Source organism: Carettochelys insculpta, chromosome 26 (assembly GCF_033958435.1).
Source record: "Carettochelys insculpta isolate YL-2023 chromosome 26, ASM3395843v1, whole genome shotgun sequence".
NCBI lineage: Eukaryota > Metazoa > Chordata > Testudines > Carettochelyidae > Carettochelys > Carettochelys insculpta.
The window spans coordinates 1,916,432-1,933,438 of record NC_134162.1 but is presented as its reverse complement, the minus strand read 5'-3'; the positions used below and the strand labels follow the sequence as shown (position 1 = coordinate 1,933,438).

The window sequence follows — 17,007 nt, the reverse complement described above, 5'->3', positions numbered from 1 at the left end:
ATATTCTGTAAGAAATCATGTGAGGCCTTCATCAGGCAGAGCAGATGGATTCAAGATGTGCCCTTGAAAGGGAAAGGAGTTAAAATCTTAATGGAGGAACCCGAAGAATCTCACCTCCAATTAAAATCTTCCCGGACATTTTATTCGGAGATGATGCAGGGATGCAATGCTCTCTTGGGGCGGTTGTTTTCCCTTATCCCCTTTCACTCACTTCTCAGTGTGGTGGGGGCATTTGGTCCCCTGGAGAATGAATCCTCTCCTCATTTAAACCCGTGACCGCTGCTGAATGCACCAGACACCACCCTGACATTTTGTGGCATTTCGGTGGCATGCCAATAGCTCAGCCACTGGCCTGCAAGGGTTAACAAGAGGTGGGGGGTGGAAAACAATCTGTGAAATGGAAGAAGGTCACTTCAGTCACTTGCAGGCTTTTGCTGCATCACAGAGGGTTTTAAATTAACGGCCCATCTGCAGAACATGTTGTCTCCGTTCCTTCCCCCCCAAAAAATCTGGTAAAACAAAAGCTGAAAATTGGCGCCTGTTATGACTGACTAAATGAAAGAGTCTCTGGATAGTTCAAGCAGAATGATAGAACACTAGGGCTGGAAGGGACCTCAGGAGGTCATCTAGTCCAGCCCCCTGCCCAAAGCAGGATCAACCCCCACTAAATCATCCCAGCCAGGACCTTGTCAAGCTGGGACTTAAAAACCTCTAGGGATGGAGATTCCACCACCTCTCTCGGTAACTCATTCCAGTGCTTCACCACCCTCCTGGGGAAAGAGTTTTTCCTAATATCCAACCTCCCCCTCTGTAAATTCAGACCATTACCCCTTGTTCTGCCATTTGTCACCACTGAAAACAGCCCCTCTCCATCCTCTTTAGAGCTCTCTTCAGGAAGTTGAAGACTATCACTCTTCTCTTCTGCAAACTAAATAACCCCAAACCTATCAGCCTCTCCTCATAGGTCATGTGCTCCAGTCCCCAAATCATTTTTGTTGCCCTTCACTGGACCCTCTGCAATGCATCTCCATCCTTTCTGTACTGAGGGGCCCAGAAATGGACGCAGTACTCCAGATGTGGCCTTACTAGTGCTGAATAAAAGGGAAGAATAACTTCTCTAGAGCTGCATCGACACTACAGAGCTCTGTCGGCAGAAGTCACTATCGACAGATATTTCCTGACAGAAGCTCTGCTTGCAGAACGTGTCCACACCTAATACTGGCTCCACTGTCAATGCCCTCTGTTGGCAGAGAGTGGCCAGACTGCCCAGCCCTCTTTCGAGAACAGCCAAGTGGAAGCTCTGCAGACAGGGAATCCCAGTGAACACAAAGCCCTCTCTGTTGGTAGAGGGCCCCTGATGTGTCTACACTGTTTTTTTGTCAACAGAATCTGTCCACAGAGGAGCTGTGTCTCATATGGTCAAGACAGAACTCTGTAGTGTAGACCCAGCTTAGATCTGCTGGACATGCTCCTCCTAACGCACCGCAATATGCTGTTCATCTTCTGACTACAAGGACACACTGTCGACTCATATCCAGCCTCTCATCCACTGTAATCCCCAGGTCCTTTCCTGTTTCACTGCTACTTAGCCAGTCGGTCCCCAGCCTGTAACAATGCTTGAGATTCTTCCGTCCCAAGTGCAGGACTCTGCACTTGTCCATTTTGAACCTCATCAGACTATAATCAAGGTCTGTGTAAAAGGAACAGCCCAGAGGCAGACTCAAACCTGAGACCTCTTGAACTTAAAGCAGGAGTCTCTGCAGTCTGGGCTAAGAGCCAGCTGGCCCTTATCACACCTCATAATGGGAGTTCAGAATAAATAGCAGCAGCTGGATGCTTTTCAATTGGATTCATACCGTTTATGGGGGACATTTATTGGTAAAGAAACAGCTGTTAGGTCTTGGTATTGTGAACCTCTTAGCTCCACTTATTCTGCCTCTGCTAAATAAGGGCACGTCTTCACTACCGGATGAACTGCCGGGCAGCAATCGATCCAGTGGAGGTCGATTCATTATGTTTATCATAGATGTGACAAGTCAACTCTCTTGTCAACTCTGATTCTCCACCAAAATGAGATGCACAGGTGGAATGGCTGGGAGAGCATCAGCTGTTGATTTACCATGGTGATGACACCATGGTTAAGTAGCTCTAAGAACGTGAACTTCATCTATGTAGCTTAGTTTGATGGCCTGCAGTAGCATAGACTAGGCCTTAAAGCATCTACCCTGCTGATTCATGGGTGCCGGGTTTGTACAATTTTGGAGGTGCGCAGAACAGCTCCAAGCAGAGCTGTCCTATCCATAGGACAGACCAGGGCAACTGTGGTTGGCCCGTGTTTTGGGCAGGCCCTGTGTTTCAGTAGTTCACAGAGGGAGGGCATAGAGCGAGGGCCCCCCTACTCTCTCTCCAGGCCATGCTGGATCCTGTGTCTTCCCCAGAATGCAGGGCCCTAAGAGCAGGGGGCCCGGGGTAGTTGCCCCAGTCCATCCGAAGGACGGGATGCCTCTGAAAATCTAAGTCCAAATCTTGGTAGATCCAGGCCCATGTTCCTGAATATTGATGGAGCACAGGTACCACAGGCCACAGGCTCATATAACTCACAGCCTATGTGCTGGTTAAGGCAGCTGAGTTCTAACACTGGGTAGAAGTCCATTAGTGAGGAAGTGTGACTAGGAGCTAGGGAAAGCTAGGTCACATCCACGGGTGACAGGAACAATCATAGATGGAAGACATCTGAAAGAGCCCTGGTCATGAGCTACAAATAATTTATGAACAATAATGAAACAAGCCAGGGGAGTGAAGGTGGAATTTGATTTGATGCCTCCGCAGCAGGTTTCTTTCATACACCCCATGAGTTATGAATCTCCTTAAGCAATGCAACTCTCTTCTGTTTTGCAGAAGAAACCACTAAGTTGTAGTGCTGACCTCGAGAATGACCATGGAAAGCTGCAGGGCAGGTGAGAAGGAACAACAAACCAACATCTGAGGAAGTGGGTTTTACCCATGAACACACTTTACCTTTGACAGTCTCTAAGGCGCCACAGGACTGCTTGTTGCTGTTAACCAAGGAACTGTGAACTCAACCTATGATCTTCCTCAGGAATGAGCCAGTCATTCCTTCTTGTGTTTAAGATGTGATGTGGCCTCACTGGTCTAAAAGGTTTTGTACATCTCTGCCACAATCCTTTCCTAATGATCTGCATGTGGAATTCTGCATAGTCACCCCAGGATGGCAAATGTCCAACCGCTTGTTGGACTCATCCAGCCAAAGGATGAGTAGGCGTGATTGCTTTGTCTCTGAAGAGACATGTGCCTGTACGAAAGCTAAACCTGATCACTGTCTTTACAACAGCTCAGATTAAAATCTCTGATCTGAACACCCAGAATTTAAGGAATGTCTAGACTGAGATCTGACTGGCTGGTGTATTACAGTAATCTCTAGGAGTACCAACTGCGAGTGGTGTCCCATTGTGTGGGGCATCATATATGCACATAGTAAGAGGTGTTTCCTTCCCTGAAGATTTCACAGCGTAACTTGAATTCATGTTCTTTTTTTTTTCTCCAGTGAAACCCCGTAAGAAATCTGCCATCCCAGGGGTGACTGTCAAGCAGTTTGTTGGTGTTGTTCCAAAAGGATGTAGCATGCCTGACTTTGAGCGAAAGCCTGTCACCTTAACACTACAGGAAGGTGAGATTCTCTTATGACACAGTTAATCACACTGATCTCATGTCCTTGCCTGCCTGAGAAAATGATTGATGTAATTGTTCGTTTTGAAACAGTTCATTCAAGACAATTTTCTGGTGTATCCAGGCCTCAGCCACAGTGGCGTGAGGCTGGAGTAACTCCCCTGGTGGCTGAATGGTAACAGAGAGGTCGCCGTGCTAGTCTCTACTCCAACAAAACAAAGCAGCAGAAATGTAGCACTTTAAAAACAAACAACATGATTTATTCAGTGATGAGCTTTTGTGGGACAGACCCACTTCTTCAAATCTATTTAATATCCAATACAGACTGACATATATAAGTACAGAGGATCAAAAACTAAAAAAAAACCCATCAACTACCACACACATTACAAGGACTGCTTCCCTTCCTCCGATGCTTGTAATTATCTCAGTCAGGACAATTAACATCCCCCTACCTCTCACCCCTTCCTTCAGTCCGATTTGATTTGTCCGTTTTTACTGCAATTTTTTTCTTTTTGGTCCTTTGTACTTATATATTTATTGGAAGTTGATCTGAAGGTGTGCATCTGTCCCATGAAAGCTCATCGCCAGATAAATCATTTTGTTAGTCTTTAAAGTGCTACATTTCCGCTGCTTTGTACCCTTGATGGCTGTAGACTTATTCTTGCTTTCCATCAATGTGAGATCAGATACTGGCTCACATGGTATAAACAGAGCCTTTTGGACTGTACAGTAGGCTGAGCTACTTCCATGTGATCAAGAGTGAAATGTTTTACAATAGAAACTTCAGCACCTAGAGCTAGTTTATTTCCATTTTCTGCTGAAGCATTTTGAAAGCTCAGTATTATGACTGACCCCCAATTAACGTGAGGAGTGACAGAGGGTTGGACACCCCCATTTGTGCTACGCTGGCCCCGCATTTGAAAGCGCAGTATGATTGTGGTTGCGGCAGGGCCAGATTTCCACTTAGGCACAATAGGTGCAGCCGTGTTCTAGGGTGCCTACAGGTGGGTTAAAAGTTAATACATACAGTTCTCCTGTGGAGGACAGGGTCCTGTGCGGCTCAGCATGCCAGGGGGCGCTGGGAGCCACAGATGGATGGAGAACCTGCTGAAGGTTCTGGGAATATCCCAGCCCCTTCCCAATCTCCACTGCCCTGCTGCATCCACCTCATGCCAGGGAGGGGCATGGCTGGCACCTGATCCAAAGCTGAGTGAAATCAGTGGAAAGACTCCCATTGGCTTCAGCAGACTTTGGGTCAGCACCTGCAGCAATGTTTCAGGTTGTATTTATGGACTCTGCAGAACACAGCAAAGCTCATGCAAAGTCTCTAACTCTACAGGGTGGAGACCACCAGCAGGTTTCAGTTTTCACCTTTCCCCCCATGCATTTATGACACTGGTCCATGGCACTGTTGTGCTTTTAATAGCGGGGTGCAATGCCCTCTAGTGGTGTATTCCTGTCCCAGTTTTTTATCATCTAGACCAGTGGTTCCCCAGCCTGGGGTCCAAGTCTGTGAGGGTGTTGCAGGGGGTCTGTGAAAAAAATAAAAGATAAATAAAAATGATCACGGAAAATAAGTTTTAAATAAATTGCAAAGTTACAATCAATTATTATTTTTAAATTAAATATCTTCTAGTAACATCTGAAAAACTGTTATAGAATCATAGAACGCTAGAACTGGAAGAGATCTTGAGAGGTCACCAAGTCCAGTCCCCTGTCGTCATGGCAGGACCAAGCACCATCCAGACCATCCCTGATAGATGACTATCTAACCTGGTCTGAAATATCTCCAGCGATGGAGATTCCATAACCTCCCTTGGCAATTTATTCCAATGTTTGACCACCCTGACAGTTAGGAACCTTTTCCTAATGTCCAACCTAAACCTCCCTTGCTGCAGTTTAGGCCCATTGCTTCTGTCCTATCCTCAGAGGCCAAGAAGAACAATTTTTCTCTCTCCTCCTTGTAACCCTCTTTTGGGCTACGTCTACACTGCACCGATCTGTCGACAGAAGTAAACATTGGAAGATATTTTCTGACAAAATTTCTGTTGCAGATTGTGGCCACACATGAAAGTGGATCAAAAAAATGATCCACTCTTTTGACAGAGGGTGGCCAGACTGCCCAGCCACCCTCTTGACAGAATGGGCCCCAGAACACCATCACACAGGGTCACGTGGCCGGCAATCCCTTCTGGGAGTCCCGGCAAGGTGTGTCCTTTTAGGGACCCTGCCAGAGACCTGTTCCCCTCCCATCCTGGGGATTGCCTACCTCCATAAGAGACAGCATAGCTAGTGCAGGGCACCCATGCTGGCTGAGAGAGACTTCAGGCTTTCCAGTTAGACATGGTGCCAGAGCAGCCCCTGGCCTCGCACTGGCCTTGCTTACAGTTGCTTCAGCTGTTACTGAACTTCATCATGGCCATTCTCCACCTCCTCTTGGGGGGACGCGCCTGTCACCAGCTTTGAGGAGCAGGCCCTTGATGCCATATGGGCCCACCTGCACTTGCCTCCTTGGGTGATCAGAAGGGTCTGGAGGTACAGCACCAGTTCTGACTGGGTTGAACAGCTGGTCATGGGGCAGTGACTCCAGAACTTCTGCATGTGGAAGGACACCTTTCTGGAGCTCTGCTCCTAGCTTGTCCCTGCCCTCTAGAGACTGGAGAAGTGGGTTGCCATAGCCCTCTGGAAGTACACCACCCCCGACAGCTACCACTCTCATCAGTAGCTGGTTTCAGTATGTGTGTACTTGCATGTTACACGGTTTGAACTGAGATCCTTAATATTCATATCCAACATCTTTAATAGATTAGGTACCAAGCCCCCCAAAACTTCTAAATAGAACATTAACATTCTTTAAATGTTACCAACGTGTGGAAAAATTGGGTTGGGCTTCAAGTGGAACGCCAGATTCACCCCACACCCCTACAAATGTTGATGCGGTTGAAATCCAGCTCTGGATCTGAATTTTTAGGATGAACCTCAAGTTCTAGGAAAAATGCATTTTCTGCCTGGAAATAAAAATTCAGGGAAGAAATCCTATTGGTCAGAGGCTGAGTTTGAAAGATGGTTTTTGAGTCAGCTTTTGAAAAGCAGTCAGCTCAGCTGTTGCTTGATCCTAGTTTATTCAGGCTCCTGCCTCCTCTCCTAAGCGTGTAATTTCTTACCTCTCTTGAAAGGCAAAAATGCCATGTTCAGGGCTGTGGTTAAGGGTGAACCAGCGCCTGAGGTGATATGGAAGCGCAGCAAAGAAGAAATGAACAATCCTGACAAATATCAAATGTCCTTCAATGACGTGACAGATGAGCACACGCTACAGGTAAGGGTCAGCTATGGCATATCAGGCCCAGTATCGCAGAGAGAAGAGATGGGAAGAGAGACCAGACTGGGGAAGTAAGGAATCTGTGTCTGGACCTCAGCAGAGCAGTGTGGAGAACCCAGGGCCAGAATAGCAGAAGGTGGGACAGTTCAGGATTGAAGTGCATCTACAGGTTTCTGTACAAGGAACTCGGGACTGGAATAGGATGGGGTGCAAGAGGTCAAGATGGGGGTGCATTGGATGAATTATGTAGAGTCAAGATGCAGGAACTTCACCACAGGCTTTGCAAATGTAATTGTCCCAGAGGAGCTCAGCTGTCTAGATGGGTCCTGGATGCAAGTGAGCCTGGGTGGCCTGGAGTCTGCAATAACGTGCAACACTGAAGCAAGCAAAGCTTTTAGCAATGTCTTGGGAACAGAAAGAGGATCAAGAGTGATACTTTGTAGCTTCTTCATAAGGAGATGAGCAACTGGAGAGGAGAGAGATTCTCCATTCACTGCTGTGGCGTGCCACCAGGTCAAACCGGCTTCTCCTTTTTAAGATAAACAGACTCACGGCAGAAGATACTGACTTGTACCATTGCTTGGCTGTGAACGAGTACGGCGAAGCTGCATGCGCGGCTGGCCTCAAGGTCATACAAGGTAGGACTGGCTGGTCCTGGGGGAAAACCCACTGCTTTGACTTTTACGGAGAACTATCTATGCAGCTGGCTGCTCAGAGCATTGGCCAGGCTTCCCGCCCCCAGCAGAGGGTGTGTTGTACACACAGAAGATTGGACTTCTTCAGTCATTCCTTCTGTGTTGGCGATGGATAGAAGTCACCAATGTTCCCCCTAAGCTGAGCATGTGGGTGGCTGCCCAGGAGAGATTCAGGCGTCACCCAGCTGACTAGCAGAGCACCCACAGCCACACACAACTGGCAGAATGTGTTTCTATTAGTGGTTCTCATCTGCACATGCCTCAGCGCACAGAACAATATGTATTCCACACTTGGATGGAAAAAAGTTAGAGGGAACACTGGAAGTCATCTGCAATAACAGATGGGCAAAGGCTGGCCATGTGGTTTTTCTAATCTGTGTCTTGGTACTTGACAGCTGTTGACATGAAACACGTTTGGGGGCCCCACAAGGATTGAATTCGCAACCCCAGGTTTACAAGGCTAGTGCTCTGACACTGAGCCGTTGGCAGCCCTGCGTACCAGCCTGTGACTCAAAAGCTCCAAGTTCAGGGTCTTGCTCTGCTGCAATCTTGGCCTGTGACCCTGGGCAAGTCTTGTAGTCTCCTTGTGCCTTAGTTCCCCGTCTCTAAAATGGGTGGTAATATTTCCTTTGTGGCTGGGTCTACACGTGCCCCTTCCTTTTGGAAGGGGCATGTTAATGAGTGGGTTCGAAAGATGCTAATGAGGCGCTGCAATGAATATGCAGCACCTCATTAGCATAATGATGTCCGCAGTGATTTGACAGTGCGCCTTGTCGAATCGCGTGCCGCCCGTGGAGGCGGGACCTTCCGAAAGGACCGCCCCAGTGTTTGAAAGCCCTTCTTCCTATCTGGTGATCAAAAGAAGGGTTTTCGAAAACAGGGGGAGGTTCTTTCAGAAAGTCCTGTCTCCACAGGTGGCGTGCGATTTGAAAAGCTACACTTTCGAATCGCCGCAGCCACCATTATGCTAATGAGGCGCTGCATATTCATTACAGCGCCTCATTAGCATATTTCGAACCTGCTCATTAACATGCCCCTATTGAAAGGAAGGGGCACATGTAGACACAGGGCATCAGTTTAGACTATAGGATCCTTGGGGCAGGGACAGCCTCTTCCTAAGCGTATGTACAGGTAGCTCAAAGGGGTTCTGATCCTGGCTGGAGCTTCTGGGTGCTGCTATCTTACAAATACTTAATAATAAGGGGGAGTAACTGAGAATCCATGACAGCAAGACACAAATCCAAGCTAGGATTTCCCGGTGACTTTCACAGATTAGAGATCCCTGGATGGGAAGACACTTGTATAAATATTAAAGTGTAGTAGTGTTAATATTGTGATGACTCTATTACCTAGTTATGTTTTTTTGTTTCTTTCTTTTCTTTGCCTTCTCTCCCAACTCATCAGCTAGTTTCAAGAGAAAAGCAAAACCATTCCCCACTGAGCCTCAGGAGGGTAAGTTTTACTAATATCGTATGCATGTCAGTTAACCTGCTTGATATCCTCCTGCCTGTCTGCAAAAAGGAGACTCAAAGGAGAGTGTGAGGGGAAACAAAGACAACAAGAAGTCCTGTGGCACCTTGTAGACTAACAGATAGTTTGGAGCATCAGCTTTTGTGGGCAAAGACCCGCTTCATCAGATGCAAACAAGGAATACAACTCTGGCAAAGAAAAAGTACCATAAGGAGAAGCAGTGGGAAGCTCTCATGCACCTGTCTGCCTCCAACTCAGCCAGCAAGGTTCCTTTTTCTCAGGTCCACGCCTAGGATCAAAAGGAATAGTAAACTGTTCAGGTCCCTCAAAACCAAAAAGCCGTAAAGTGGCACTTTAAAGACTAACAAAATAATTTATTAGGTGATGAGCTTTCATGGGACAGACCCACTTCTTCAGACCAGAGCCAGATCAGAACAGACTCAATATTTAAGGCACAGAGAACCAAAAATAGTAATCAAGGTTGACAAATCAGAAAAAAAAAAGATCAAGGTGAGCAAATCAGAGAGTAGAGGGGTGGGGGGGGTGGAGTCAAGTATGCAAAAGAGCCCCTATAATGACCCAGATAATTCGCATCCTGGTTCAAACCACGTGTTAATGTGTCGAATTTGAATATAAAAGAGAGTTCAGCAGCCTCTTTTTCCAAAGTGGTGTGAAAATTCCTCTTCAGTAAGACGCAAACTCTTAAGTCATTAACAGAATGGCCCACTCCATTAAAATTCAAGTCCCTGTTCTCAGAAGAAAGGGGAGTTGAATAGGAAGGAGCAGCTGGTGAGGATCTTTGACAGAGACCAAGAATGCTGCAGGAGCTATCTGCTCTTAGGGAAAGAGGTACCTGTCTGAGATGGGTGGAACTTACCTAAAACTTGCAAGAAAAAAACAAAGTTTTAGTAAGATTCGGGTATATTGGCCTTTTGTTTTGTATCTCTTTTCTTTGCTTGTTATGTACCTTTGGATGAATAGATAATCTTTGTTTCTGAAAAAGCTGTTTCTGAGTCCCTTTAATTAGGTGCAGGTCACAATCCCATGGAGAAAAATGCTTGACAGGTGCCAAGCTGAGTTGGACCTGTTCTGTTAATGGTAGGGAAATAGAATCATAGAATCCTAGGGCTGGAAGGGACCTCAGGAAGTCATCTAGTCCAGCCCCCTGCTTCAAGCAGGATCAACCCCAACTAAGTCATCCCAGCCAGGACCTTGTCAAGCCAGGACTTAAAAACCTCTAGGGATGGAGAAGCCACCACCTCTCTAGGCAACACATTCCAGTGCTTCACCACACACCTGGTGAAGTAGTTTTTCCTAATATCCAACCTATTCCTCTCCTTCTGTAACTTCAGACCATTGCTCCTTGTTCTGCTATCTGACACCACTGAGAACAGTTTCTCACCCTCCTTTTTAGAGCCCCCTTCAGGAAGTTGAAGGCTGCTATCAAATCCCCCCTCAGTCTTCTGTTCTGTAAGCTAAACAAGCCCAGATCCCTCAGCCTCTCCTCACAGGTCTTGTGCTCCAGCCCCTTAATCATTTGTGTTGCCCTCCACTGAACCTGCTCCAGCACATCCACATCCTTTATATACTGGGTGCCCCAAAACTGGACACAGTATTCCAGATGTGGCCTCACCAGTGTTGAATAGAGGGGAAAAACCACTTCTCTAGATCTGGTCGAAATGCTCTTCCTAATGCACCCTAATATGCCATTAGCCTTCTTGGCTATAAGGGCACAGTGTTTACTCATATCCAGCCTTTAATCCACCATAATCCCTAGGTCCCTTTCTGCTGTACTGCTGCTTAGCCAGTTGGTCCCCAGCCTATAACAATGCTTGGGATTCTTATGTCCCAAGTGCAGGACTCTACATTTCTCCTTGTTGAACCACATCAGATTTCTTTTGGCCCAATCCTCCAATTTATCCAGGTCACTCTGGATCCAATCTTTATCCTGCAACATATCTATGTCGCTCCCTAGCTTAGTGTCATCCGCAACCACCCAGAGGTCTGGTCCCAGAGCGGTGGGACCATGGAACAGGTGAGAGGAAGCCAGGTCTGACACCTAAACGGTGCACTCAAGTGACGAAAAGGCATCTAAGACACAGCCCACCCTGTAGCTGCCGTAGTGCGTTTTCAGGCAGATTTTCAGAAGGGGCCTAAGAAGTTTCAGTTTGGGCACCTAGCAATGGAGGCACCCCACCTCAAGGGCCACTTTGCATCACGCTGGCCTTAGTTTTTCTAAAGCTCCTTTTAATTCTGTTGTGTCCTGTTCCATGACTCCATTTTCACACCCTGCCACTTTTTTTTCTTACAGACCTGAAGAAAGAGCTGCAGGACTTCAGGAAAATGTTAAGGAAGCGGTGAGTGGCCTGTGGAAAGGACCATTGTCGTGAAAGGTTCTTGTTTTGCCTTTGTGGTGTGGCGACTCCCACCCTTCATGGACCTTCCAGGCAAAACTAACTTATTGCTCTTGCTTGGAACTACTATGTGGAAGGTACTCTGCTACTGGCTCTGAGGCTGAGGTGTCAGTTCTCCCTAGTAGGAGGCACCTACAGTGTTGTGCATCCGATGCTGTCTTGTATCACAAAGTTTGCCATTTGTGGCATCTGTATCTCTTCTCCTGCATTTTAGGTCACACTGAACTTATTGGGGAAATGGCTGAAAAAGGATACAGAGCAGGCCTATATGCAGGGAGGATCTGAATGGTGCAATCTCCCCTCCCATGTTCAGCTTCCCTCCCTTCCTCCCTGCTGTGTTGTGCAGGGGGAGCCTGCAGGGCATGATGGGGGAACCCAAGGCAACCTGGGAACTGTAGTTCCTTCAGCTCCCTGCCTAGAGATCTGGCTCTGGAGCAGGGAAGGAACTACATTTCCCAGCATGCCCTTGGCTGCTAGCAACAGGAGCAGGAGAAGGACAAATATTGTTTTTCACTTACAACATTACAGCAAGATCCTAACAGGTAATTTCTATAAAAAACTTTATTTCAGTATAATTTTTTTGTACGTTACAACAAAATAATTTTACCAATCACCGTTTCCACTCAACTATGATTGAACTCCCTTATGCACGCTCATTACACAACTATTTTTAATCCCTTTATACTTAAACAAATTGCCATCCATATTTATCAAAAAGCTCCGGGAACAGTAACACCTCTGGCCAATTAAGGAGCGCATCTATGTGTTTCCAAGAGTCACATCTTTTTGAGTCTTGATCTGTTGGCAGCTATGAAAGGATGGGGATGAAGAACGAAAGAGGAGTTAATTAAGAGGAAAGAGGAGTTAATTCATTGGTGCCTACCTAAACTCCCAACTTCTCTTCATGTGACTGTTCCTTAGAACTCCGCTGCAGAAGAAGGAAGTTGACATGGAACAGGTCTGGCACTTGCTGCTAAATGCTGATCGGAAGGATTATGAGAAAATCTGTTTAAAATATGGGATTGTTGACTTCCGTGGGATGCTAAGGAAGCTTCAGCAGATGAAGAAGGCCAGAGAGGACAGGCAACTGCAGGTAAGACAAAATCTTGAAAAGTGCTGGATTTCAGTGAGATTCAGGCATCTGTGGGCCTAAACCACTTTAAGACAGTGGGATTTAAAATCCTAGGTCACTTAGGGCGTGTCTACACCACAGCCTACCCTCAAAATATTTCAAAGCGAATTTGAAATTGGCTATTTTGGCATGTGATGCTGTCAGAATGGCTCCACATGCCAAACTAAAGCACTCTTTCAAGGCATCCCTGCACTCTCCCCTGCTGGAATAGTGGGCTCATTATCTCAAAAACTGTTTTGAGACAACGGGCCTGTTTCTTAGTTGTGGGCAGTTATTTCAGGACACCGCCGTATCCCGGGATAGTGCCAGGCATGCAGACATAGCCTTAGGCTGCAGCGACACAGCAGCACTATTTTGAAATAAACTATTCCAGAACAGCTATTTAGAAATAGAGCTGCTACAAACACAAATGTATTGTGAAAATAGCCCTTAACACACACAGGCTATGTCTACACTGGCACGAAGCTTCGAAATGGCCATGCAAATGGTCAAATCAACGATTACTAATGACTTATAAGCATGCTACTGGCTGTGGCTCTTCAAAATTGCCGCGTTTTGCTCCCGTGCGGCTCATCCAGACGGGGTTCCTTTTCAAAAGGACCCTGGGAACTTTGAAATCCCCTTATTCCTATGAGCTGATAGGAATAAGGGGATTTCGAAGTTGGCGGGGTCCTTTCGAAAGGGATCCCCGTCTGGACGAGCTGCATGGGAGCGAAACGCGGCAATTTCAAAGAGCCGTGGCCGGCTGCATGCTAATGAGGTGCTGAATATGCATTTCAGCGCCTCATTAATAATCTGCAATTTGGCCATTTGCATGGCCATTTCGAAGTTTTGTGCCAGTGTAGACAAGGCCACAGTGCTTGTTTCAACACAGATGCTGTTAAGAGAGGGAATAGCTCTTATTTCAAAATTGCTATTTTGAAAGAAGCGCTATCCCGTGTCTTAGGCTGTTTCTACACAGGCCACTTCCTTTGAAGTGAAAGATGCTAATGAGGTGTGGATGCAAATTCCCCACGCCTCATTAGCATAATATCACGCAATTTGGAATCTGGAAGACCGTTCTTCCGGACTTCAAAATGCCATGTAGAAGCGCGGCCGTGGAGAGGGATGGGGAGGGAGGATGTGTTCTTCCGGAAGGAAGTCCTCCTTCCGGAAAGCTTCTACACGACGTTTTGGAGTCCGGAAGAACGGTCTTTCGGACTCCAAATCACATGACGTTATGCTAACGAAGCGCAGGGAATTTGCATCCGTGCCTCATTAGCATCTTTCACTCCCTGTATTCGGAAGTGGCCTGTGTGGAAACAGGCTTAGTGGCACCTAGCTTGAAAAAGTTTCTTTTGAAGTAGGCGCTATACCTCCTGCAATGAGATTGTCCAATGCTGAAGTGATGCATCTTCTATTCCAAATGTATTTCAAAACAGCGCGTGCATAGTGCAGATGGCAGCAGAATTATTGCAGACTAACAGCTGTTATCTCGAAATAACTTGGCTGTGTGGCTGTATCCTTAGATGCTTTTGAACAACTGCAGCAAAACATTAGTGGCCATGTAACAAAAAAGGCCCAATGCCAGCCTGACCTGGGCATAACTCCTGCAGTTTCGGTGGACTTCGCTTTGCAAGGTGTTGGTGGATCTGGGACCAGTGCAGAAAAATCTGGCTGCTGAATTTTGTGTTTGAGTGTCCGTTTGGGATACTTGTGCCCATATGTGCTGATTTACACACTCAGATGTAGAATGAGGTCAACCAGTACAGACAGCCATATTTGAAAACAATACTGATCGTATTTGCTCCGAGTATGATTTACCAACAGAGTGCTGGGTGCTGTCTAGCTTCCCTAAAACACCAAGATGCAGAGGGGTAGTGCTGCTCTGTTTGCAACACTGATACAGTTGTGGGCAAAGTAGATTCCACACCATTCTGACAACCTTATGGAAAATCTATCCAACCCCTCCTTCTCGTGTACCATGTGCCTGTGTCTGTCCTTCTTGCAGTACATCTACAGTGTCACAAACCTGAAACACATCAAGATCAATAAGGAGGGGAAAGCTACATTTCATCTAGAGTTAGACCTGAAAAATCCTGAGAGCAAAATTTATCTGTACAAGGTAAGGTGGGAGAATAGAGGGACTAGATTTAGCCACATCGAGATTATAATGGCCACTTAGATCTTACTCAGAACATGCCTAATTCATTGTGCGGCCACCGAGAGTGTGCAAGAATTGTTTTATAATGTGTGTGTAAATAGCAACCCCAGCAGGGCCAACAGCCGCCATGGGCCCCAGGGTGAAGTGGGAGAGGAGCCTGTCTCCGCGCCCTGGAAGGGGCGTGGCCAAGGGCGGAAGGGGCAGGGCCAAGGGCGGAAGGGGCAGGGCCAACGGCAGTCACTGTTAACGCCATTGGAACAGCTGCATTTGGGCCCCCCCCCGCCACTGCGCAGAGTGGCGAAGCGGCGTTACCGGCACTTCAGAGGTGCCCAGAGCTCCAGCCTCTGCCACTGCCAAAAGCTGGGTCCTGGGGCAACTGCCCCCTTTGCCCCTCTGCATCATCAGGCCTGAGCGCCCCCTCTGGTTGGCTATGGAGCATAATTGAGGTGGGACTTCCATCCAGTCCTGCTCTGTGGGTGGATGTGGCATAAGCGATGAAGAGTTACATTGAGGACAGACTATTCAAGTCCATTAGAGTTCTCTATGGTAATTCAAAGACCCATCAGGCAATAAATTGATGCTGCAGGCTCATGTTCAGACTAGTCTCATTCATTTCGATGGGCATTGCAAGTCGGTCTAGCTTAGTTTTTTTCCAAGGAGGGCTCTCAAGAAAATTAAAAATTAGACCTAGTTACAGTAGTTCACAAGCTGTAGTTCATAGCTCACTGGTGGTGCAGGTGTTTTATGGACAGTTGGATGGTCACAGGGTGCAGAGTCCTCTTGTTTGTTTCCTGGTGCTACAGTGCATTAAGAAACAGCTAAAAATACATTACATATTTTCCTGATATACCTTTCCTATATAAGCAGGTTTTGTAACTCTTTTTGAGACATTTGTGGATTGCCACATGAATGCTTAGTGCAACAGTGTATCAAAAAGAGTTAATAGGATCTTTGGGTGTGCGAACAAGGAGTGTATGAACAAGGAGCTGTAGTAGCGAGGTTATTTTACCTCTATATACTGTGCAGGTCTTTGACACTGAGCGTGATTAACAATTGCAACAAACTTCCAAAAAAAAAAAAAAAAAAAGTGGCGGAGTCTCCATTTTTTGAAGGCTTTAGATCAAGAATTCATGTCCTTTTGGAGAAGATGAGTTAGCCAAACACAATTTGTTGGGCTCCTCACACGGATAACTGGGGGACATTCTCTGGCCTGTGTTTCAGAGGAGGTCAGACTAGATCAGGGGTTCTCAAACTTCATTGCACCAGGATCTCCTTCTGACAACAGAAATTACTAAAGGACCCCAGGAACGAGGACTGAAACCTAAGCCCACCGACGTCCCATCACCTTTGGGTGTGGTCAGCGCCAAAGGAGGCCTATAACCTTAGCCCCTTTCCCAGGGTTGAGGCCATCAGACTTGGGCTTTGGTTTTGGCCCTGGGCCCCACTAAATCTAAGCCATCCCTAGCAACCCCATTAAAATGGGGTCATGACCCACTTTGAGGTTCATGTCCACAGTCGAGGACCACTGAACAAGATGAGCTAATGGTCCTTTCAGCCTTTACACTCTGTGAATGGGTGAGGAAGGGGTCCATGCAGACACAAACGGTAGCAGAGGTGGTGAGTAAGACTTGGATCACAAGCTATTCCATCCACATAAGGAGTGAGTATGAGTACGCCAAGCATTTATATCTTCAGCACTACAAGGAGAATCTGAATGGTGAAGCTTCATAAACCCTGTGTGAATTGGCAAATAAATATTTGTCCTCATTTAAGAGTTCTGTACAGGGTTAATTGTGAAGTCAGTTTTCGTAAGCAAGGAGTGGCAGGGGCCTATTAGACCATGGGGTCAGCAAACATGGCCAAGTGTGATGCAGTGGATATAATACACTTGGACTTGCAGAGAAAATTTGGCTCACCAAAGCCTTTGACTCATCCTAAGCAAACCAAGCAGTTGTAGGCAGGGCCACCAATGGGGCAGGCAAAGGGAACAGTTGCCCTGGGGCCTGGCAATGTAAAAAGGCCCAGGGCTCTGGGTCACTGTTGCAGACTTACCAAGGGATCTCACTTAACAGGGTGACTGGGAAACAAAATGGCAGATAAAATTCAATGGTAATAAATGCAAAGTAATGCACACTGGAAAATAT

The 17,007-nt window shown here is 46.8% G+C and overlaps 1 protein-coding gene across 1 annotated transcript in view; it reads left to right on the top strand.

The window, feature by feature from the left end:
- The first annotated feature begins 2,897 nt into the window (after positions 1 to 2,897).
- The window catches only part of IGFN1 (immunoglobulin like and fibronectin type III domain containing 1), a 51,186-nt gene continuing 37,076 nt past the window's right edge, over positions 2,898 to 17,007 (top strand). The window contains exons 1-8 of the mRNA XM_074977242.1: positions 2,898 to 2,957; positions 3,566 to 3,688; positions 6,867 to 7,006; positions 7,548 to 7,647; positions 9,109 to 9,156; positions 11,486 to 11,531; positions 12,510 to 12,681; positions 14,711 to 14,824. Of these exons, the coding sequence (XP_074833343.1) occupies positions 2,933 to 2,957; positions 3,566 to 3,688; positions 6,867 to 7,006; positions 7,548 to 7,647; positions 9,109 to 9,156; positions 11,486 to 11,531; positions 12,510 to 12,681; positions 14,711 to 14,824 (768 nt within the window). The 5' untranslated portion in view covers positions 2,898 to 2,932. The remainder of the gene's footprint in view (positions 2,958 to 3,565; positions 3,689 to 6,866; positions 7,007 to 7,547; positions 7,648 to 9,108; positions 9,157 to 11,485; positions 11,532 to 12,509; positions 12,682 to 14,710; positions 14,825 to 17,007) is intronic.